General features: G+C 35.3%; 1 protein-coding gene across 4 annotated transcripts in view; it reads left to right on the top strand.

Annotated features, from left to right (window-relative positions):
* Positions 1 to 24,751, top strand: part of PDPK1 (3-phosphoinositide dependent protein kinase 1) — a 33,226-nt gene that overhangs the window by 2,602 nt on the left and 5,873 nt on the right. For 2 of the 4 annotated variants that reach the window (XM_032987563.2, XM_042798939.1), the window contains 11 exons: positions 11,319 to 11,588; positions 14,165 to 14,207; positions 14,402 to 14,539; positions 15,815 to 15,959; positions 18,358 to 18,455; positions 19,169 to 19,244; positions 20,700 to 20,768; positions 21,257 to 21,353; positions 22,554 to 22,727; positions 23,096 to 23,313; positions 23,962 to 24,019. In XM_032987563.2, coding sequence (XP_032843454.2) covers positions 11,319 to 11,588; positions 14,165 to 14,207; positions 14,402 to 14,539; positions 15,815 to 15,959; positions 18,358 to 18,455; positions 19,169 to 19,244; positions 20,700 to 20,768; positions 21,257 to 21,353; positions 22,554 to 22,727; positions 23,096 to 23,313; positions 23,962 to 24,019 — 1,386 coding nt within the window. Of the gene's footprint in view, positions 1 to 842; positions 861 to 5,816; positions 5,848 to 11,318; positions 11,589 to 14,164; positions 14,208 to 14,401; positions 14,540 to 15,814; positions 15,960 to 18,357; positions 18,456 to 19,168; positions 19,245 to 20,699; positions 20,769 to 21,256; positions 21,354 to 22,553; positions 22,728 to 23,095; positions 23,314 to 23,961; positions 24,020 to 24,751 lie in introns of those variants that run through there. The other 2 variants (XM_042798940.1, XM_032987562.2) reach the window with 2 other exon arrangements.

Genomic DNA, 24,751 nt, shown 5'->3' with positions numbered 1-24,751 from the left:
TTGAATGCTCCTTAAGAGGAGCAATTTTATATGCATTCATATTTCTAGCATTGGATGTGCTGGTGTAGCTAGTGGAGAGAAGACTATCCAGAGAATAATCTGAATATAATAGTGATGTCAACTAAACAATGAATCCACTGTTTGAGCAGACTTTTTTTTTTTTTTAAAGCATATTATTCTTTGGGTTATTGTTCTATTACTTATAGTGCTAGAAGTAGAATTTCAAGAGTTACATGAAACAGACATTACAAGTAGATTGCTGTAGCTGAACATTGTAAGACACCCTGCAGACTTGGGCTCATTTCACTTCCACAAAGCAGATCAGTCAGAAGGCAGCATTTCAGGAAAAACTTGGAAAGAGATGTTGACTATTGAAGTACTTGCAGGAATTTTGATACAGAAGACATGAAACCAGGGGTGCATTCACTTTGTTAGACTGAAAAAAGTAATAAACTGGCACATATTTGATCTATGAAGATGTGAAGTATTTTAGTAATCCCTGTTTTTTACAGTAAACTTGTATTTTATCTATTTTTTTTCCTACAAAAGCTGTATGGATTGCTGTAGAACTGGCACATTTATGTCATCAGAAACTATGCAAGTGAGAAATTACTTTTTAATATGGGAAGATCCAAAACTTGATTCAGAAAATGCTGTTTGAAAGATAAAATCGTTTTCCAAGTTCCTCAGCTGGAGCTTCCTGAAGAATTTGTATGAAGCCAAGGAATTAATGTTATTTCAAATGGGAAGTCTTTTTTTTTTCAGGTGGCCAAGTTAGGTTATGTATATGTAATAAAGAAGCAAAAAAGGGGAAGGAGCTGATTTTTCTCCCTTCCTACTTTCTGACATCTTATTTGCAGGTAAGCTTGTGGAAAGTTACTAAGGCCTGACTAAAGTGTATGAAAGGACTGAACACAACATGTACAAAGTTAACTGTTTGGACTAGAACCTTATTTTCACATCTCATGGATTCTACTCAGCAGTGCTGTAGGAAATAACTGGTTTGTGTGACTAAATATTGAAGTTGTGATTGTCTTTTTGCTTTAAAAGACAAGCTGTAAATACTTCACCTGGCAAATCTCTAATTCTTTATGGTGAAAAATTGCAAGGATTAATTTAGCACATTCTTCTGAAAAGAAAGTATTGAATTTGATGTTCAGTTCTTCAGTAATCCTGCAGGAATTTAATTTAGAGTTCATGACTGTGCTGTCCCAACTTCTGTGCACACCATCTACGTACTGCCACCTCTATGTGGCTGCGTCTCTGCTCCTCACCCAAGCAAGTAGCCTAGTATAGGAAGTCCTTTTGTGTTTGTTAGCATGAGCCCCCATCCATGCTGCGCAACACCTCTTAACTATTGGTGTGCTTCATGAGATAACTGATGGTGTAGAATGTAATCTAGACTATTCTGATTACAGATGGTTTTTGTTTTCTTGTGAGCTGGCCTGGATCTGTTTGTGTGAAATGAATTCTCAATGTCTTGTTTACATATATAGCTATTTGGGCCATAGGCTGACTTTAGGTTCTTAGAGTTTTTTGTGGTTTCCTGTTTCTGATCTGTTTTGAGGCTTGGAGGTGGGGGAGGGAGGTGGTGGAAGGAGGCCTTAAATAGTCTCTGTCCCTGAAGGTGCTTGGAATTTAAGTGCTTTGCTTAGCAGTAGAGGAGGTTAGAGTGTAACTGCCTGATATGCAGGCTCATACAGGCTTTAATCCTTGCCTGAATTTGGAATTAGAATCCTGGAAATTAGTGTCAGGAAATACCGCCATATGTGTAAGGTCATCAAATGTAGAAAAAGGCAATTGCATTAACTGAAATGTTTGGGTCAACATTGCTCTGTATGTGAGAAATTGATTTCTGTAGAAACAAAATCAGTTCTGTGGATAAAGTACCTTTATTCCCTGAATGAAGAGTCAAAACAATCTACCAATGTAAAGGTGTTCTCTGTGCTTCCAAATCCTTGATCCTGCTGGTTATATTTTTGTTGATATAACATGAATCTTATTTCCACCATATTCATGGATAAACTGTTACAGATTTACTGCATAAAGTAAGGAACTAGTGGTAGGTGATCAGTTCAGGTATGAAGGAGGTAGAGTGTCAGATTAACTTTGTTTCTTGTGTTTTGAAATAATTTTATATGAACGCTACAGTAAGTCTCCCCAAACTTCAAAACACCTCTTTGTATACCATGATCTTTGTGAGGATGTACATCCTGAAAGCTTAAGAAGAAAAATGAATTCATTTTGATACTTCTTCAAAATACAACTTCTTATGTTTTGAAGATAGGACTTGTATCTCCCAAAGTTGATTTCAAACATGAGGCAAACAGCTTCCAACTAGTTACTGGAATCTTTTTAAACAACCTACTTGTGCCTTATGGTAATGCAAAGGAAAGTCCCCGAGTAAAGTAATTTTACTAATCAAATTCTCATAGGTTATTAGAGCATGGAATTATGTCAGGCTTATCCAGGGTTTTATATAGAGATATCTATCTATCTATATCTTCTGAAATAATAACTGTATTTTATTATGATTTATTACGACTGTTTCCAATATTACCTTCATATTACTGTAATTTTTCTTTAAATTGTATTAGGGCTGTTAATATATCAAGCAGACTACATAAACATGAATTCTTTTCATACTTCTGTTTCCCACTGTTGCAAAGGTCCCAGCCACTTTAGGTAGAATAGTGTCTTTGAAGAATTATGTGCTCTGAACTTTCTCCTTCCATTAACACTTAAAATCTTTAATCTTGAAATGTATTGCCAGGACATTATTTTTACAGTAATTTTATTTTCTTTTAAATAATGGTCATTTCCATCAAGATACTTTAAGGGTGTGGGGTTTTTTTTGTTTGTTTTGTTTTTTTGGAAACAGTTATGCAGTGCTTCGATGAATGCTTACCTTTTAGCATGTGAGAGGTTTCAAATGACACTTTACATGAAAGTGAGCATAGTTGTTTTGGTGGGTCAGAGCCTAGACTTCTTTTATCAGTTAGCATAGCAGTCTGTTTAAACAACAAAAAAATCCTCCCTTTATACAACTGAATGCTTTTGAAATTTTCATGGTTTATTCATAAAAATGGTCTAAGCAACAGATTTTTTTCATGTGGCAGCTTCTGAGGTTAAAAATTTTCACTCCCGATATTGTATGACTTCAGATTCTTTTGCAAAACAAAGTTGTGTTAAAATAGCTTTTATAATTGAAATATGAGATTTCAGTCTGTTCTTTTAAATGTAGTAATCAGTAGCCATTTATGAACCTTTATCAAAGTATAGATTTTGACAAATTCTTTGGCTTCAGACTGTTTTGCTGATTGTAATGGTAAGTTTCTTCAAGAGTTGATGGGCAATTTGTTGGGTTATGAGCTAGATTTTAAGTTCTCTGCAGTAATCTTTGCATATCATTTGATGACGAGGTTTGAGAGTGCTGATGCAGCTCTACACAACATAAATGCGAACCGCTGTTCTACATAAGATTAATGTTTGATGTTAATGCTTTTTTAATATCTACAAATAACTAATACTTGAAGTAGGGTTTGTGTACTGCATTTTAAAGAAAATGTCTTACTCTGATCTTCAAAGAACATCTCTGTATAAAAAAAAACATCCTGTTGTCCCAGGGAAATATCTCTGGCATCTTTGTAACCTAGTACTGTTTTTAATAAGTGAAAAATTGAACAAGATATGTCTTTCAGTATGATCTTCACTTCTTGTAATATCTTGAAAATTAACCAGCTTGTTTAACTGCTTTGTGTGGTACCTAAAAAACAAGAGATTTTTTAAAAAAATCCCTTAATATCATCCCTATAGATTAGGGGTTTTTTTTACTAGGTTTTTTAGCATTACGTTTTACACTCTCTGCTGCACAGAGATAAGTCATTAAAGGATGACTTAATGTTTTCATCCCAGAGAAGACTAGGTATTTGCCAATGTAGTATTCAGTTACAATATTTTTCTTTAATATATTCCTTATTTTCAGTGATGTAATGTTGAGTATGGTTCTTTAAAGCCTTTGGCATTTTTTTCCTCAGATTTCAGAACCTGAAAGCATGCTTGTAAGTCAGATTGCCTTATTGTTCTGGTCTAGTGGTATTCCTTCCTGATTGGCAAGATATATAATCTGCTGTCAGGCTGAAAGTGTGAGCAGAGTATATTTCTAAATTCCTCTTAAGTACTGTGGTGTTTTGATTTTTTTTTTTTTTTTAAATATGTCTGTATGTACTTGCATGTCAAACCCAACCTGTCAGGTGGATGAACAGTTTACTAGTTGGTCAGTGCATTCAGAAGTACTGCCAAGGCTTGGCTTAATCTGAGTTTTGTTATGCTCATTACATGCTTGATTTTGTGTTATCATAAAACAGTCTGACAGCATCTAATGACACTTTAAGCATATGAAGGGATTTTTTTATTTTTCTTTAGGCAAATGTTTTAATTCCTTGAAGGTAACAATAATATTGGCAAATACATGTATTATTAAATTATTTAAATTAACTGGCAAACTTCTAAGCATATATAAATGGAAACTGGCATGCAATGGAGTTCCATAAATTATGTAGTGTATTGTTTCTCTCTATACACATGCATATGTACAGTTGGTTGCTGTTGGTCACTTAGCAGAAAGTCTGACAGTCTGTTTTTAGACAGAAGTCCAGAGCGTAGAGACATGAGTGTATAAGGTATGAGAATTGAAATGTTTGCTGCAGTTTATGAAAGCACACCATCTGTTACTGTTCTGGATTGCCTTCATTCATGGCAGTCACTCTGGTGTAGCAGCATACAGAGTTTATGAAAGGAAAACTGGTGTTGAATATTGATAGGGATTGCATGATAAGCATTACGCTTCCTGCAAACCACTCCTGGATGGGATTGGTGTATAATGGGAAGTGCTACCTGTACTGAGCTCTCTGCACTGGAAGGTGATGCTTTCGGTTGGATTTTGTTATCCTGAGTCAGTGTTTCTTTGTATCTTAATTTACCTTTCTTGTAGCTGAGCTACCCTGATTTTGCCTGCGTTCTCTTTTTAGGTACTGTGAGGAGTAGCTTGAGGACCTATATTTAGGCCCATTTTAGTGTCTGACCTGATGAGTTGCTTTTTTTCTTTTGGAATATGCTGGAACTTCCTGGATGTGTTGCACTCTAGCCTTTGAAGTGGAGGCTGTCACAAATAGGTATTGGTGAACCTGGAGAAGGTATATGTTTTCATTGCGGGGTATGAGGGGGGAGGAGGCCAATGGGAAAGCTGTACATAATATCTGTTAATTGCCCCTTCTTATGCTCTTTTTCAGATAAAAGATGTGTGTCAGGTGCAGTAGCTGTATTTTTGTCAATCTTCTGAAACACTAGTGTGCCATGGAAAGAATATATTAAAGATAGCTGTTCATTATTTCACTTAGCATTTTGCAGATAAATCCTTAGGAGACCCCATGTTAGCAATGTTTAAATTATAAACAATACAAAATAAATTTGAATTTCAGAATTTTTTGGCTTGTATGACAATATCAAAATAATTTGCAAAACCTCTCAAACCAAGTCTGTCTAACTTAAACTGCCTTTAGCAGAATCATAGTACCAATAAATAGTAGCAAGTCAGCTTTATCTCTTAACCTACAAAGCACCTGTCCAATGAAAGTGATTACCTTCTCTCAATGTGAAATAAAGGTCTTTATTCCTCCTTAATTGCACAGATAAATAGATGGACTCCGTATTTTTACATGAAGACAAATTCATTAATCTGTACGTTGAATCTTTGATTCATAGATTTTGGAAGATCTTCCTGTTTCTGTATCAGAGGTCTCTGTTTGGCTATGTCATAAAAGCTGTGATTGGACGCTGGGAGAGCTGGTGAGGGTATCTTACACTGTATCACATAGTATCTGTTTTGAAAGTCTCTCAAATTCCATTTGCAAGTGAAAAGATTAATTCAGATATCCTAGAGTGATGCTGTGTTGCTTTCCAAATGCAATAATTTCTTAAGCAGACTTTGTTTACGTAGGTCATAAATATTTGTATTGTTTATCTTCATGATAGTGAACATATCTGTGAACTTATCATCATTTACTCTTACGGCATACACCATTCTTATATCCACTATGACCTGCACTGAATTGCAGGTGATTCTAATTTTTAGTTGTGTATTCTCTGATACCACAAGGCTAAAACAGCCAGATTATTTAATAACGTATTTCAGCATCTTAATCTAGTCAGATGATTACATATTTTTCCAGGAGTTCATGGTCTTGATTTTCCCCTGAAACTGGTTTGTTTTGGTTTTCTCCTTAATATTTGCACAGTACTAGCAGCAGTAAGACTTTGCTTCTCCTAGCTGATGTTTTCTAGTTCCATATATTCAGGTATGGTCTAGCTGAAGTTATTTGTCCACTTGTTTCCCGCCATTATGCCTATGTTCTTGGACCATATTTTAATTTGTAGTAATGTTTTGGTAGAAACAAAAGTAAGGTCTCACAGTTTGTCTGATTTACCAAAAGCTGTAGATTGCTTTAAGAGATACGCTTTTTTGCCAAATTGTGTGTGCATTTTTATTTATTTTTTTTCAGTCTTTAGATTTATGCAGTTGTTCTTTTTTTTTCAGCCTCTTTGGTTTGAGAGCCAATCCAGGTGTGAACTGGAAGAGATCCTTGTTTGGGGATGACTCTTAATTACAAGTTGTTTAATAATTTAACCAGTTTTACATAAAATATGTCCTGTATTCATTTTCCTCAACAGTATGCTATATTTCAGATGTTATATGATGCCAGGTTAAATGCTTTATTGATGTTTATCTGCGTATTTCATTTATTAGACTTGTAAAAGAGTTTACCCTAAAAAACATACATAAGAGGGTTGTGCCAATGTTCTACTTTATACAGTCTCATCAAGCATTGTTTATGATCAAAACAAATATACCAGTTGAGGTGTAGAGCTCTTGTTGCTTTGTGTAAATAATGCTTTCTCTTAGCAAGGTTTGCTTTCAAAAAAATTGTCCTTATAGGTGAGTGGATGGAAGAGCTTTTCTGATCATGTCTGCCCTACGTTTTAATGCAGGTAGAGATTCAGTAATACAGTCAGCAGTTAGACTTGGTGTTATCAGACAAGTGATAGGTTAGAACCCTAGTCACGCTGACTTTCTTTGTAACAGAAATGAGATTTTGTTAGTAGAGTTTCAGTGGTAGCAAAGATACTCCCAGTCATCTTCAGGGTTCATTGTCATGTCAGTTAGGATAGGAGTAAAAGGTACTGGAAGCTTCAGAAGGCCCAGTCTCTAAGTATTTTTTGCTGCTGTTAGTCTTGATAGAACTGTATCAGCAAAGTAGTGTTGCAGATTTTGTGGAGGGAAAAAGTTAGTAGAGATACAGTTGTTGTGACTATACTTGCTTTAGAGCAGTGTGCTATTTATTTGATGTGTACCATGTGCTTAGATATATTAAAAGTTGTAGTGGTACTGCTGTTGTCAAAATGCTGAATTACAAAAAGGATTCCAAAAGGTATAGGCCCTTTTAGATAGCTGGGACCTTTGTCTGTGACTGGCTTTTCATACAAAGGGGAGCGAGGAATGTATAAAAGGAAGAATGTAGTGATACCTAGCAGGCTTTCTGCATTGATTTAAGTTTTCTCTTAAAACTTTTTTCCCCTCTTGACTGAAAGCTAGAAATGAATGATAATTAGGACTTACTTCACATGACATGTAAATAAAAGGAAGCTTGTTTCTAGTGATTTGGTGAAAATTAGCTAATGAAGATTTTGATAGGTCTGATCTATAATTCCACTTATGTTCAGCAGATTTGTTATTTTCTTCTTTATTAGGTTTTCAAACTCAGTTGCGCTAAGGAGGAAACAATTTCTATACGGAAGTGAATTAGAAATAACACCCTTAAGATCTTGGGAAAGTAGGTAGTGTTAGAGACCAGTTTTTAAAAGCAGAGATAGAATTATTAGATCAGTGGTTATCAGTGTTGTCCATGGTGATCCATGACATGCAGTAGGTAAGTCTGTCACTCTGTGAGGGTCTTGTGCTTTTGGTGTCTTGCCAGCTGAAAAATATTGATAATTGCTGGAAGGAGAGCATCCTCAAGCTTCTGAGAACTGCAGGCGCAGTTTTAGAAGGTTTTTAAATTCTTCAGTGGTCGACTTAATATCTCACTAAAAGAGTCTGTGTATAGCAGAAGCAAAATCTTAAATCTGATTTTTGCAGAAGAGTGGCTGTATTAAGTTAGACTGGACGAGCTAGCCTGTATTCTGTCTCTGGCATGCATGAAGCCATATATGTAGAAATATGTATAGTCTTGTAGAAATATGTATAGTCTTTGCAGACATGTTTTTTGGAGCCTTTCAAGATAAAACTGAGAGGGTAAATAATACAGGACACAAAATACTAAACAAGAATGTGGAGTGTGGAAAGACAAGTGTAGGAGTGACCATTTATATAAATGTTCAGGTGCAACATACCTAGTTGCATGGATCTGTCATTTTTTTTTAGGTAACTGATATTTTAAATTTATTGCATCTTATTCTGTCCTTGTTCTTAATCTTGACTTTCCTTTGAAAAAGTCAGGGGACTAATTGACGTTATACCTTGGCTGGAAATAACCTTATTTTCCTACAAAGTCCTTTACTCCTGTCTCTTTTCCCCTTAGGATTTTTCTATACTTGATATTCATAGTGACTTAGTTTCAGATACTGTGCAAGGAAATAGTCGGCATCCAAACCTTTCTCCCACTTTCTCTCAGTGCTCTCTGGTGCTTTTGGGGTGTGTTTGTTTTTTGTTTTGTTTTGTTTTGTTTTTTCTTGTTTGTTTTTTCAAGGTGATCTTGCTAGCTGCAGGATCTAATCAGATTCCCCACAATGCTGCTGCTTTATTTACCAGTAAACCTTTAGCTGCTCTAGAATAGCCTCACTGGAGCCACTTCATCATTTAAATACTAATATTTAGTCTGCGTGCATGCTTTTATTTACTATATTTCAATTAATGGAATGTTTCTTATATAGGCATCAGTTCAGTTGTTGAGCAGTCATGCTTGCCAGCTTTCCTGCACTCTTGATAAGAAAGAGTACATCTGTGTTTTAAATGTAGCTACTGTGTATCTTTATACAGGCTGCTGTTTGAGTAGCTGTCCCAAGAAAAGGGGATTCAGCTGTTCTATGAGGATGTTAGGGACAATAACTAGTTTTGGGAAGGTGTCAGCTAAAATATCTGCGTAGAAGGCATGAAAGGAACTGTTACCTGCAGCACACATACTTCAATGTGTATGTGCTGTTTTCATAATAATAGCATCAATATGCTTTCTTCTCTTCAAAGGGAAGGATGCTGCATAACTGATTCTGAGTAGTGGCATATACTGCTCTCTGGGGGACCTAGTGAACTTTTCAAAAAGCAGAATTCTCTCACCAGTCTTCAAGTCTTCCCCTAGCCTCGCCCCACTTTTGTCCTCACAAAAGCTGTACAAAATATACCAAATAGCTGTCATTATAGGCAGATTCATCATCAGTTGCTGGTGTATCACAAAAGTTCTGACAAAGGTCCAATGAAAGAAGCTGTTACCTGTTCTTGATCTACTGCTCTGTTGGTGTAGACGTAGTTCTTTAAAAAATCCCTAAGGAGCAATAGAGATCCTGGAGCAAGTAGTCTGAACTCAGATTGGAAAGAGAATCTTCCCCTATGCTTCTTTAAAGATATTGTTTAAAATAGTTGCTTAGTAATAGTTACTTTTCAATCTTGTGGGAATTGATATTTATGTATCAATTATGAAGAGTAGAAAAAATGATGTGTCTTAGCTGTACTCCTTTGACCTTCTGACCTTCGTCTCGATTTAGAAAGTGTATGTTTTCATGCTTAGAAATGTTTGTCATTGTTCTGTAATTCGACTAAATGTATAAGTAGAGTGTATTTCTGAATTGTATCTTATTTTGGAAAGAAGTTTAGCTGTAAATAAAGGCTGCTTTTCCCTACTGCATAGAGCACAGCCAAGTGAGTAATTTGCTAATTTGGGAGCTAGGTGCTTTAAGCCCATATGCATGATTGAACTCAAGCCCAATTCCCTTTTAAAGTGGTTTTTGATAGAAATGCAGAGAATTGTTCAGAATCAAATTGAAGTTAATGAGAAATTCTTTTTGTCAGAAGCAATGTTTATTTGAATATTGACATGAGATATGTTACAGACTAGGTCAGGTTTGTATAATCTCTTTTGAGGTTGGGAGGTTTTCATTAAGTTGTTGTTTCGTTCTGCTGGACATAGGTTAGAATACCGAGATTTAAAAATAATGTTCGGACACGGTGTTAATTTTCTTAAATATTCCCTCTGCACACCATTTCAGTTTTTACTGTCACAAGTAGTTCAGCAGAGCTGTCCTGTTGTCTGTGTTTTCTGGCCAGTTTCAAGTAGAACACTTGAAGCAGACACCTGACAGACTAATGGAGGTATATTGCCAACAGGGAGGGAAAGCAGCTTGACAAGTTTCCTTGGTCTTACTTGGGAAAAATTGATAGAGGGTACCAAATGATGATTTGCCTTCTGTATTACAAGAGTCAGTATTTTGAACGTGTCTTCTTGTACTTGATGTTTTCTGGGCTATATCCGGCTCTTTGTTTTGGAATTAGGATGTCTTTTTGTGGCCATATGTACAATTTAAAGAGTATGATCTCCCTTACTTTAAAAGGATACAGACCAGAGCATTCTTCAAAAAAAAGTATTAGATATTGCTAATTATTAAAGCCTTCAGCTGATCTGCCTTTTGTATGATGTTGTCTCTCTTCTTCCTGTCCTTCCCCAATGTGTATTAAGTACTGTTTGAGAAAGTGAGTTTCCAAGTAAAAATTTACGAATGTATCCTTTGTCTCCATTACAGTTTTCATGCTTTACCTTGTTCATTTACAGTTCATTGTAACTTGGGTCTCTATTGTTACTTGTAAATACAGGTATTAGTTGCATAACTAGATAATTCTTCTAGTTTCAGGAAAACTACTAAGTTTTAAGATTGGACAGACAGTTCTGTCTCTAAGCATGAGATAAAGTTTAAAGATCATGTTATTTGTAGGAGAATATACTGTGAAATTTGATACCTTGGTGTTAGGGAGCATTTTTTTTTTTCTTGGAAAGAAGCATATGGCTACATTTGTATGCTCAGTATGACCTAAGCAGAGTTGTTTCACAAATCAAGAGCTGCCATTTCCAAAATAAATACTAACATTCCCTCCTAAAGACATATTAATGGTAACCCTTTCAAATAGGACTTTGAGATGTTAACATGGAAATAAAGTACAGATACGTGTGGTAATTATTTAAAGGTGTGGGAATAATGGTTTTAATTTCTCTTTTCAGTATGATGCTGTTCCAATTCAGTCCAGTGTGGTGTTATGCTCCTGTTCATCCCCATCAATGGTGAGGAACCAAGCAGATTCCAGCACTCCGTCTGTCATTTCCACCTGTGGCAGCAGACAGGGATCTAACATGGAGGGCACTGCAGCTGAATCAAGATCTAGTTCAAACTCCTTGCAGCAACATACAGGACAACAGCCTCCACAGCCTCGAAAGAAACGACCTGATGACTTCAAATTTGGGAAAATTCTGGGTGAAGGATCTTTTTCAACGGTAACTTTACTTCCTATAAAAAGTGCCAGATACCTTAAACTTCAGAATTTGTTGTGCAAGTAATATTTCTGATATTTAATTGCTCTATTTCAAATTCAGCAGAGATACACATGATATGGCCTCGTGGGACTTTTCTTCAGAGCATTCTGTAATTTTGTGGGACTTTCTTCTGCAGCTGTAACTGTTCTTCTACCCATGTTTAATAGCAACAGTTACACAGGTGCAGGACCTCCTGGTTGCTGTACTGCTCTTTTAAACTAATGAAAATCTACTTGCGTAGTAGACTGCTTCAAGCTCCTCTCAGAATAATATTGGTTATGTGGTGGCAGAATTACAATTCTCATGTCTGGGTAGGCATGTTGTCCTGTTCACCTCCTTCTATACGGCTGGTACATATTTCTTTTTTTCCACCCCCTTGGTTTCATCTACATCTTAGCTCTAAGGAAGTATGGGTGTCTGACCAAAACCGGTTCTTAAATGCAGACTTAATCTTTAATCGCTGTCTGTCTGAAGTATTTGTTCAGGTTTAGAGTTGGGCTTGGCCGTTATGTCTGCCAATTATTTCTGCTTTGTATCCTCTGTTGAGGGTTCTCTGCTCTTCTTATCTCACCTTCCTGCATTTTGAGATGTTTCTTGCCTTGCTGTTGTCTGAATTTGCAATTTACACATTTATATATTTTATTTATATATTCTACCTATCTTAAGGTTTAATTCCTTTCTATAGAATTTATATTCCTTATTGACATTACTTCTTTCCATAGGGTGGATAAGATTCAGGCCCCTGATAGCAGAAACATGATGTTAACATGTACCTCTGTGGGCTTTTTTGTTCTGCTTCTATTGTTTGGGTTTTTTTGTGGATTATTGGTTTGGAAATTAGGATATATTGTATACTCAGATTTGTTCAGTGTGGAAGAGACTTGAGGGTACCCGAGTATTCATGCTAGGAGGTAAATATTCAGTACTGTGTACTTAGAACACAGCTGCTCAATATCAATATAAGTATGTGGGTAGTACATCTGAAATTTAATGGTAAAAAATTCAATACCTTGCAGGACTGTAGGAGAGTCAGTTTTTGGAGTGGTACAGTTTAAATCAAGTTTGAGAGTTATTAACCAAGTTATATTTTTCATCTGTGTCAGTTGATCACTTCTGCTGTCTGACTGTGGACTGTGTGTGTATATATATAGGCAAGATTGCCTATTGGATTTTTGTTTTACTGATGGTACTGAATTGTTTTATGAAAATGTGGAAGTATCAATTTCCAAGGTGCAGAAAGTTAATGCTATATATCTGAGTATTTATTTAACAACTGACTTTTAAAGTGACCTGCTTTCAGTAGCTTTAATGGTAGACATAATTGATGAAACCTGTCAACAAAAATTAGAAAATATAAGGACATTCTTATTGGATTGCACAGCTTTAAAGTTACTTGTGTACACAGAAGGGTCTCAAATTCCTTCTGTAGAGATGGAGCTTGTAACAGACTGGTTGTTTCTAGTGGAAATTTTCATTGATCAAATACTGTGAACTTCAGTGTGCTTGTAGAGGATGAACTTTAGAAAATTACAGGTACCCCTTACTAATGAACTGAGATTTCAGTTTTCTAATACTGAAGGAGTGTAACTGCAAGCACTACTTTCACCTGAAAAGGTGCCTTATTTAGAAGCTCTTTTTCCTAAATGCCTAACACTAAGTATTAGGTGTATGTAATATTTTGGAGTATTCTGTTATAATTGATTTTGCAAGGGGTTAGAATATAATGAGAAGTGGATTAGAAGAAAGCCTGGTGCAGTGATTAAAAAAAAAATAGAAAATTAGTATTAATGTTTTGATTCTAGTAAAGCATTAGAATGGATATAAGCCTAAAATGAAAAAAACACAAACTGTAGTCATTTATTGTTACAAGGTTATTGCTCAAGTTCATGCCAGAGGACTTTTCAGGTTCTCTTAAGTTGGCTTTTATAGAAGTTCTTTCTTGAAGATGAGCTTTAATTTGTGTTCCTCCAAAAGCTTTTCTCTTTATAAATGTAGAACTGCTTGCCTGAAGCTTTATGCCTTATTTATACTAACTGGAAATCTCATTCCCTTTCTTTAAATCTTTTCCCTAACAAACTGTAAATAGTTGAAAGCCCTGTCTCACTTCTTACTTTTGATCTTTCAGGTAAAATTTATCTTTCAGTCTTTGCCATTGTTAAGAAAAAGTACTGTGACAGATTTTTGTAAATATTCTTCAATGCACTTGTTCTGTTTTTCCCCCTTTAAGAAAATTCAGCAATTTTCTGTGACTTACGTTACAATCTTCGGAATTACTGTGGGGAGAAAAAAAAAAAAAGTAAATCAGTGATTACCCAGTCAGGTGTACAAGTCTTTCAGCAAAACATTGTTATGCTGAACATATTTCTGCAGAGGTCTTGCTCAAGTTAGCATAATATGCTTAAATATTTTGCTAACTGCAGTTGTGAGAGCTTATTTTGGACAATCATTATTCTAAATACATACTGGAAGATCAAAACCAATGTCAGTGCATGTCTTTAATGAATGGTTACAATATATTTTCTCTCCTCTGGCAACAGGTTGTCTTGGCTCGAGAATTGGCAAGTTCTAGAGAATATGCCAGTAAGTATTGACTCCTTCAACGTGAACATTCTAAAAATGCAATATCAATGTAGTCCTGTTACAAAACACTTGTTCAAAAGGCAGAATTGGTGGTTTTATGATAATTTTATCTAACCAAAAAAACCCCAGATTACTTAGTTGAACTTCATTTGTTTGTACCTCCTGCATTTTTACTCTCTTTTTTTTTCATTAAGTTAAAATTCTAGAGAAACGTCATATCATAAAAGAAAATAAGGTGCCATATGTGACACGAGAAAGAGATGTAATGTCCCGCCTGGATCACCCTTTTTTTGTGAAACTCTACTTTACCTTTCAGGATGATGAAAAACTATGTATCCTTTGCATTTTAAAACTTTCTGTAACACTTTCTTAAAAGTAACAATACCCAGTTTTGGTTCCTTTGAAACATTGTCTAACAGGAATGATGAAAATAACTTGAGGTATTTAAAATATCCTAATGTTTACAATGCAATTTTTGCAGTCATGCTTTTAATAGCAATTAAGCAAATAGAATGAATGTTCTACCTCAGAGGAGTGGGTGACTTGTGGGACAGGGGAGATGAATAAAACAGTAACTTATGCTGTCCATGTGGTAAATGCTGAAATGTGACTTGCAACAATCTAAGTTTAAGGTAATTAAAAAACCCCCCAAAAAAACAAAAAAAAACCCAAACAAAACAACTGGGAGGTATATGAGAAATGTTTTAGAAATGTTTTGTTTCTGATATGTACAGTAAATGCCACAATTCCTGTGTTTAAAATAAGGCTAGCCAGCTGTATTTACAACAGTTTCTTATTTGAACAATTAGATCTCTTACAATTTCTCTTATGTAAAAGTACTTACAGAATAATCTGAATGATAGAAAGCTGAAGCTCTTCTGTTTGGGCCATTGTTTCCCAAGTGTTTTCTCTAGCAGTAATTGCAAAGTGCAGTTTCATCTTGAAAACTCACTGATTTGCAGTCTTTTTTTTTTTTGTTGTGGTGGTTGTTCTGGTGAAGAAAATGTTAATCATGTGAATTTCCTCCTAAACTTATTGATTCAAATTGGCCATGCCAAGGGTAAAAGGATAGATCAGTTTATTTCTGGGGTCAGTAGGTAGCTGTGTTTTTCACAGAGGATGCTAGTAGTGCAGGCAGGCCCTATATAATTTGTGTGTACATATCTACATGCATGCACTATCAGAACTTACAGGGGTTCTCTTTTGTAATGTAAACATTTGCTCATTGAACACTGGGCTGACTTTGGAACTTTTCAGGTGATGGGGTAATCTTAAATTTAGGTTGAATGCTAGTTATGGCTAAGTTCTCTTTGAGGGCAATTATGTATACAAGTTTAAATTAATTATTCAGGTGACTGGAAAAAGTACATATGTAACCCTTTATGTAGGGTAGTAGTCTTTGCTATGCTAAGAAAGTGGGACCTTTGTCCTAGGTTGTTAATATATTAAAGAAATTGTTTTGGATTGCTACATAAAATTTCAAATTAATCAACTTCTTCTTCCCCATTGTTCATGTATTTTTAGTAGTGTTCTGGTTTTTGGAATGAGGTCTGGGGATTTCTGTTTTAGAATGTTTAGTGATAGACCTTAACGATACTTACATTCAGATTTTGGGCTTAGCTATGCCAAAAATGGAGAGCTGCTTAAATATATACGCAAAATTGGCTCTTTTGATGAGACCTGTACCAGGTTTTATACTGCTGAAATTGTATCAGCCCTGGAGTATTTGCATGGGAAAGGAATAATTCACAGGTAATAAAAAGTTGAAACCAACATGCATATGTTTATGCACAAGGTGTTGTTTCTATAAATGTTCTTTGTGAAGTCTAAAGCAAATGTGGATTTTATGGAAAGCCAATGAGAGCATAATAGCATTTCATTAGCATTAGTACTGTTGTTAATGTAGGGAGCTAAACAAAGAAAATTTTAGGAAAACCAATCTCCGTTATTAGACCAACTGTTCTAGCAGGAAAAAGTAAGAAAACTTTTTGGCCTAGAATTAACATTACCAGCAGCTTGTCTTTTTCAAGCTTGGTCAGTTGGTCTAAGAACAGAAACTGACTTAAACTAAGTTTTGTTTTTTTTTTTTTTCCTGTGATATATTGTACACAAAGTAACTAGAATTCTAATGATCTGTGAATTAGTATGCAGCATGTCATCAAGAAAAGTAAAATTAATGTATGTCAGTTTTCACTGAGTGAACAATTTCCACAAAGCTGAACAATAACTAGGTAAATGGTGAAACGTAGCAAAAGTTTTAATAGGACTTTTGCAGTTGTTCTTTATGTTCTTGAATTCTATTGTCTGGATAAGCCTGCTTTGTTATTCATGTTTACTAAAACTAAAGTGGTAAGTGTGAGAAATCTGAGCCAGAGAACTACTTGGGTAAGAAATCTATTGTGTCTGTAGGTTCCCAAGCAGTTGTTCATGGAACAATAGATTATGGTTGGCAAAAAGATGGCTGATTATAATTCTGATAGCATTATTTCTTCTTTCGGTTATATTTAAAAGGATGAAGTATTTTCTTAATATTTTTCTGTGAAATAATTGGGAACAGAATCAAAGGGGGCTGGATATGGAGAGTACTAAAAGCATAAAATATTCTACAGAGGGGAAAAAAAGTTCAAAAACTCTCAGTTTCACTTTGATTATATAGCCCATGTGTTAGGCTGTGAGAATTCTTATAAAATGAATATTGCATGATTGTCAGTATTGCTAAGTCTATATTGGAAATCTTGTATTATAACACCTGCTTTATATTTGTCTTCATATGAAGGCCACTATGAGAAGCTCAAAAGAAAGCAGTGAAATTGTGCAATTAGAGAACTTAATATAAAGTTTATTTAATTATAAGTCTATAGCTCTAGCAGTGCCTGAAAGCTCTTGGAATTTTCTGCTGCCTAAAGAAATATGACAAAAGCTAGAACCACTTTAAGATGCCAGGCTACTGTGGAAAAGCTATTACAGGTATATCTCTGTATCTAGATGTATAGCTATATCCTAGGTCCATAATTTAATATTAATGTATAATATAGGCATATGATACATAAACTGTGTGTATGTGTGTTTAGAGTACAATATATATACATACATATGTATATGTAAAAAAAAAAAACCACACAGAACTGTTAAAAAATCCGTTCCACTAATGTACTTCTTTCTGAGACTAGTTACAGGAAAATTAATAGAAGTATTATGGCCTGTGTGTCATAATTACTTCTTTCCGATTGTTCTCTGTGCTAGTCCACAGACTCTAAACTGTACAACTGTACAACCCAAGCTTGTCAATAATAGGGGACTGTAATCTGAGGAGAGTAATGCTGCGCAGTGGTTGATGGATACAGCTTTGAATTTGCACTGTTTTTTCTTACCAGTCAATCAAAACAACTCCCATCCTTCTAGATTGCTTTATAAGCATCCAAAGATACTTTTTAGGAGAGAAGTATGTTGTCTTTTCTTGTCAACTGAGGAAACTTGGTGCAATGTAAATAATATAAATGTGACCCAATGCTATTTTTATGTTGTTGCTATTGAACCTCTCGACAGCTAACTATATTGGTATGTATTACTGTGAGGTCTGGTTTTATTCAGAATCAGAGGCAGTGTCCACACAAATGGTACACATACATTTGAAATACAGATTATACATGGATTTCTATGTGACAAATGTAAACATGCCATTCTTGAAGAGTAGAGGTGGTTTACAGTTCTTATCTGTTCTGGACATTTAGCTGGGGCTGGGGAGGTTGCCACTGTTTGGCTAACTGGAGTTTTGCACTGAGTAAACAGACCTATAAGATCTTACTGCCTTATCTATCTGTCAGATGTTATTTAAATTAAGGCTTGGGAGTGAATGGGTATGTTTGTTTTTTTTGTTTTGTTCTGTTTTTTGATTTTTGTTGAACCGTGAGATGCACAATAGCTTGGTTTTGAGATTACTATTATTTCAGGTCTTTTCAAAATTTTCTTCTTCAGGACTTTTTCAAAATATTTCATCAGTCTGCATGTTGACAGCTACGGGTTAAAGGAAAGTTGACAACATAGTGTTTATAGAATGTGTGCATCATTTATGATAGCATTATGTACATAGGTCACTAGACAGTTTTGCAACTTTGTGTGCTGTTTAAATATAAATTTATTCCTTTTCCAGGGACCTTAAGCCAGAGAACATCTTGCTGAATGAAGATATGCACATTCAAATAACAGACTTTGGAACGGCAAAAGTATTATCTGCAGATAGCAGACAAGGTATGCCATTATTTGCTTTGTGTGACATAAATAACTATAGCAAATGGTCCCTTGAAAATGTACATATTTTATATGTACCAAATTGTAACCTTCAAATATCATTACCTCTTAACTAACAAAATCACTACTTAGATTTGGTGTAGTGCTATAGCCAGCTAGATCACCAAATGTAGTGGGAAGTTAAACTACTTCAAATTACTTTTCCTTTGCAAGACAAGAATATGAATACTTACTATGGCTCAGCTGAAACAGTAAGTTTTTACTCTGCTTATGTATGTAAACTCAGTGATTATCAGAGTTGGTTAAATGTGAGGGTTATAGAATTCTTGTCACTAGTTGCTTAGTACTAACCTGTGAATCAGTGATGCTGCAATGCCTGAAAAAAGCACTAGGCTGAAGTGAATTTGATAAACTTAATTTTTTACTTGAATGTAGTAAACTTGCATTGGCAGATTTTATACCTAACAGTACCTAAATGCCTAGCTTCTTGAACCAAATAGGTATCACTAAGATTAATTAATTTGTCTCTTCCAATCAGGTTTTGTGTATGGGTACAGAAATTAAATACCTGTGGGTTCCTCGTAGCAATACATAATTTGCAATAGATTGATTGCCTCTAGGGGTTTTTTTACTGTGTCGAGGCAGGGGGGGAAGAGGGAAGTTGGCTTATCTGTAAGTATGCATTTACTTATTTCTTTCAATTTTCTTACCAGCACGGGCAAACTCATTTGTAGGGACAGCCCAGTATGTTTCTCCAGAACTTCTGACAGAGAAATCTGCCTGTAAGAGGTGAGGACTATATTGTATTTCAGAACTTTACTGACTGTCAGGATACTGCCAGGTGGAGGGGAGGGGATAAATAAAGCAAGCAAGCTTAGTATTTCAAAGAAACAAGGTGCTTGAGTATAAGGGTTTTTTTTAAGAGAGTTTGAAATATTTTTTTTTTTCTTAACAAGTATTGCTTCTTGTCTGAGTGTTGGTCTCTTCAGTTCATCAACCTTCTGGAGCTCTACAGGCAGGATTAGGTGTTGTCGGGAGAAGGAGGTGTGTAATATGAAGTTGGGTTTCTCTTGCCCATAAATAAATAGGTAAACTTTTTTCTGTTATCCAATTAATGTAATTATTTTAATTCTGGTTTAGATCAGCTTGCTCAAATATGGTAATTCCTGCTGTAAAAGCAACAGAATGTCACATTCTGTCAGGGGAAAGGCTATAACATTCTTTGACTTGTATTTAGATCAGAGAGCAGTTATCTTTGCTAGGCTCTTCTTGGGGTTTGCAATGGTTTAAAGCTCATCTCTGTATGTGGTGTGATACCTTTAAGAAATTTCTAATTTAAATTGGTTCTTCATGGTAACCTACAGGGTGTTGTATATTTCCTTTATTACAATGACGGAAGAATGATTGAAGTAATCACTGACAAATCATAGGGAAAATAGATCTCTTGTATGAATTAACTGTGGTAATTTGTGTTGTGTTTCTTGAAATGATAGAAATACCATTAGACTTTGCACTTCTGCTTCTAGTAAAGAGGTTTTGACTGGTTTGGCTAATGGAAAGGCTTCATCAGGCTATCATCTCTTAAGAAGTTACATAATGCTTCATCTTTTCAGAAAACTCTTAATTTGTGTAGTTTTGAGTCTTTGTTAGTATTTTAGTCTTTCATGAGGATTTCTAAGTTTTAATCAAATATATGTATAGTTTACCTTGAGGTGAAATAAGCTAAAAATACTCTTTCAGGCCAGCACACTAAAACTTAAGACTTTCCCTCACCCATGTACCATATAGCCTGCCTTTTTGTTTGTGTCTCAAAAGCTTTAAGTGAAAAAACTGTATTGTCACTTTTTTTTATAAAATATTTAGAAGAAAGGCTTTTAGTTCTGAAGGAGCATATATTGCATTAAGTTGGATGCATCTTTGAATTGTGGTAGTGGATAATAAGTATTCTTTTTAGTCTCATTATGTACCTGTTAATTATTTTCACTGAGAATTCAGCTGTCTTGAACATGTGCTTGTTGTGGGATGGTAACTGTATACTTTTTTTTTTTCTAAAAGTAGTGATGCAAGCCTACTTTTCTGTCAAGGAATGAAGTGGAAATAGCATGGAAATTATGCTAGGCAGGTTTATCTGATGTGTTTGTGCTATGTTCTAACCAGTGGAAGCTTAAGAATTTTTTTAAAATTAGAATTTAAAGATTTCTTGTAGGAAAACATGCTATATGCTTTTACCTCTTTCTTTTGAAGCTCTGACCTCTGGGCTCTGGGATGTATAATATATCAGCTTGTAGCTGGATTGCCTCCATTTAGAGCTGGGTAAGAGATTTAAGCTAATTCTTTACATGTGGATCATAATTAAAGGGACTTGGTTTTGGCTTTTACCTTGCTACCAGTTCTGAAGTACTTTTCATGGTGTAGTGTTGGTATTATTGTCATGCCTGCTATTATTTGTCTTTTGATGTCATGAAGATGCTTAGACAACTATAACTAGAGTTCCTGAGAGATTCTTTAATTTATCCTAGGATATCACATGTAATTTATACCATAAAGGTAACTTGCCTACCCGAAGAGGGCATGAGGCACCTCTGTACTGAGCCATTTGAACTTTTCTTGTTATTATGCAAGAATCTGGTGCTTACAGGGTCATAGATACTTGGAAGACTGTAGCCTTTTACCCTAGAAAGATTTATGTGAATGTGACTTAACTTGTAGATCTCCTGTTTAATATTTATCCAGGTTAGGCACTGTTAAGGTGAAAGAAACATGGAGAACTAATAACGAGCTAATATTTTTCTCTTTTGCAGAAATGAATATCTTATATTCCAGAAGATAATAAAGTTGGAATATGACTTTCCAGAAAAATTTTTTCCCAAAGCAAAAGACCTTGTTGAAAAGCTATTGGTAAATATTTGCTGCTGTTAAATAGTTTGATGACGTTGGAATCATTCAGCTTATGTAGTTCTTTCTTTCCTAAAGTTTCTGTGCACTCTATTGCAAACCATATAATAAGAATGACTGTGAGCATTACTGACTGCTTAGGGGAGTGTCTTGAAAATCAACAACCATTATTAAGCAGCGCTTAGGTGATTATTTTTCTAAATTTTTCTAAAGTGTGGACAAGGAATGTGTCTCAGTGAAATAGAAGCAAATGATTCTAAATATTGTGCATTGCACGCAGAAGTTAAGATTCAAATACTTAGGTTTACATAGTACTCAGATTAATTCCTGTTGAGTTCTACAATGGATCGTTTAGTTCAAAACAGTGTGCTATATATCATGGCAAGATATATTCATTACAATGTAAATCATTGTAGCTTGCTTTTTAGCATGCGCTGAATGCATATCTCAATAGTATCAACCAAAAGAATTAGTCTGCATGTGTATGTTTGACAGATAGGAAGAAGAAATACTTCTGTCTCATCAGAGATAGCCATGGCACTAAAATGGATATGCAAAGAATATTTTAGGTAGTACAAGCTTTTTGATGTTCAGTAGTCTAACGTACTGGCATGGGGTGGAGGGTGAGGAGGAAACTCTGCGTCCTATGTTTGGGGATGATGAAGTTTGCAGCCATTGTATAGGGCCTAGTAGCATGTTCCTGTGTCCAGGCCAGCTCTGTGGCCAAGCCAGTGCCTGCTGAATGGTAAGGTCCAGGTTGCATCAACATCCGGAGAACTGTGCAGTTTTAGGGTGCTTGAGAGATTGATGTTTGACATCAACTATAGCTTCCACAGCTTGCATCACTAGAATGTGATGCAGGGCTATACTTAAATGAGCTATGCTCTGTCAGGTCTTTTCTGTATGTTTACTTGGTTTTGTTTCTGTCTTTACAAAGAAACAAAGCCAAAAAATTGTGTGGACCCGAAGAAGTGTCCTTTCTTTAGATCTGTGAGCTGGTCTAATGCAAAATGTTGCTGACAAGGCATACTGACAAATAACATCTTGTACTGCAAGCAGTCTCTTTATATCCTAGTTATGTATTCTCAGGGCAGTGAGACCAACTGGTCTTAAGTTTTCACATGCTGCTATGCGAAGGTGAATGGTGCTCGCCCCTTCCTTATCACTATTTTATGCATGTTAACTTAATTGTAATTTGCTCAGGTTCTAGATGCTACCAACAGATTAGGTTGTGAAGAAATGGGAGGATATGGACCTCTTAAGGCTCACCCCTTCTTTGAATCCATCGTGTGGGAGAACCTACATCTTCAGACACCCCCAAAACTTACAGCATATTTACCTGCTATGTCAGAGGATGATGAAGACTGTTACGGAAATGTATGTCTACTGCTACATTCAGCTTTGATGCCTGAGATTTTCATTAAAGCAGAATTATTGCATATTAAGTATTTTTTTTGAAACTAATGATTAGTTGTATTTTAATGAAGACTTGATTATTAAGAATCTAGTATAAAATTGCCAATTAAAATTTGAACTAAGCAGCATTTTTTTTTTTTTCTGATAAAGGTTGGCTTGCTTTTGACCAAGAGTACATTTGTGGATAAGTGCCTGTTAATCTATAGAGTAGGCTTGTTGTCCAAAAGTGTAATAAACAAAAGTATGCTTATGTTAAAAGTCACAATTTAGTGCAAAATAAGATTATTAATCAAAGAAATCTCTTTACTTCATTTTGTTTCCTCCTTTAGTATGACAATCTCTTGAGTCAATTTGGTTGCATGCAAGTTTCTGGTTCTGCCTCTTCCCATTCACTGTGTGCCCCAGAGACATGTACACCACAGACATCAGGAGGGAATATTGAACAGTATATTCATGATCTTGACAACAATTCCTTTGAGCTGGACTTACAGTTTTCTGAAGATGAAAAGAGGTTACTTCTGGCAAAACAAGCTGGTGGAAATCCTTGGTAAGATCTTTGAATATAGCTCATTTGTTACTTGCACAGCAGTAAGGAATCCAGAAAAATAAGTTTGATTCAAATTAATATTTGTCAATCTTAATATCTTCAAGCAAACAATTAGCAACTAGTTTTGTTTTTTTTTTTACTTCTATTTTTAAAGCAATAGCAGCAAAAATCTAATACTGTGTTTCTAAAATTTACAAGGTCTAGAAGATGTTGTGGAGTATGTTTATAAGACAGGCAGAAGTGATGCTACACCAGTGCTGAGAAGTATTCCTTCTACAGAGTCCTAGAACTAGAAAAGGTTTCCCTTTTCTTACAGTTGCCTAAGTTGTATTTTTTTTTAATGATTTACTGCTTATAACTAACCAAAATACCTCCAGACAATGTACTTAGCATTTCTCTTCACTTTTGAGAGAAGGTTCTCATTTGTGATTTTTCTTTTTTCTTTTCCCCTTGTCAGATTTTAGAAAAAAATCATTGGCTTGGAATGAAGAAGAGTCCAAAACTCATCTAGTAAAGTTGTTCAGGACTTTTTGACAGAAAAGAGCATACTAGGGACAGACATGGAAAATTGCTTGATAATAATAAAAGCTGTTTCTGTGGAAGAATTGCTTCTGGAATAATAGTTGCTTTTCTTTTTTTTTTTTTAAGGCATCAGTTTGTAGAAAATAACTTGATCCTAAAAATGGGTCCAGTGGACAAAAGAAAGGTAAGGGCTTTTCTTAATTCCCGGTAAAAAGATTCAGCTGTCACATTTGTGCACAGTTGCAGCATAGATAAGGAACCTTTTTTAGAGCTTCCTCATGTAACTTATTTGTAACTGTCAAATTGCTTTGCTTATTTTTTAAAAGGTAGTATTGTATTTTCTTGTGAATAGACTGTTTTTTCTTAATTTAGTGGTGTGCTCCTGATTTTTTTTTTTAAAGGCTAATAGAAAATATTCTACTGACGCTTTCATTTTGCAATTGTAGTATATGAGTTTTTATTCCCCCTCCTCCTTCCAATCTGATAGAGCCCACTAAACGCTTCATCTTGATGCATGTCGGCATGTGGATTGAGCCACAGATAATCAGAAAATAAAATACGAGTCCATGCTGTTCCTAACTGTGGTGTTTTTCCAGGAATTGACTAGTGCCTGTATCCTGAGAGAGGCAAAGGTAACATTAGAACAGCTTTAAGTATTAACTTTAACATGGTACAGATGAGCAACAATAATCTGTCAGCTTTACAGCAGTGTAGGTTCTCTTTCATCTAAGTTACTACCTGCTTGTTCCTAATTTTCACTACAAAATTATGAGTATTGACTTCTGTGCTGGAATCTCTGACAAATAGATGTTGCTTCACTCTGTACAGCTAGTTGTTTAATGTTTTGGTGGAACTTAAAGCTGTTTCGTAGAACAGTACTTTTGTTTTGCCATGTAGTAGGAATACACTGCAATGC

The sequence above is a fragment of the Tyto alba genome, unplaced genomic scaffold (genome assembly GCF_018691265.1).
Source record: "Tyto alba isolate M040663 unplaced genomic scaffold, T.alba_DEE_v4.0 Super-Scaffold_28, whole genome shotgun sequence".
NCBI classification, from domain to species: domain Eukaryota; kingdom Metazoa; phylum Chordata; class Aves; order Strigiformes; family Tytonidae; genus Tyto; species Tyto alba.
This window is presented reverse-complemented; position numbering and strand designations above follow the sequence as displayed.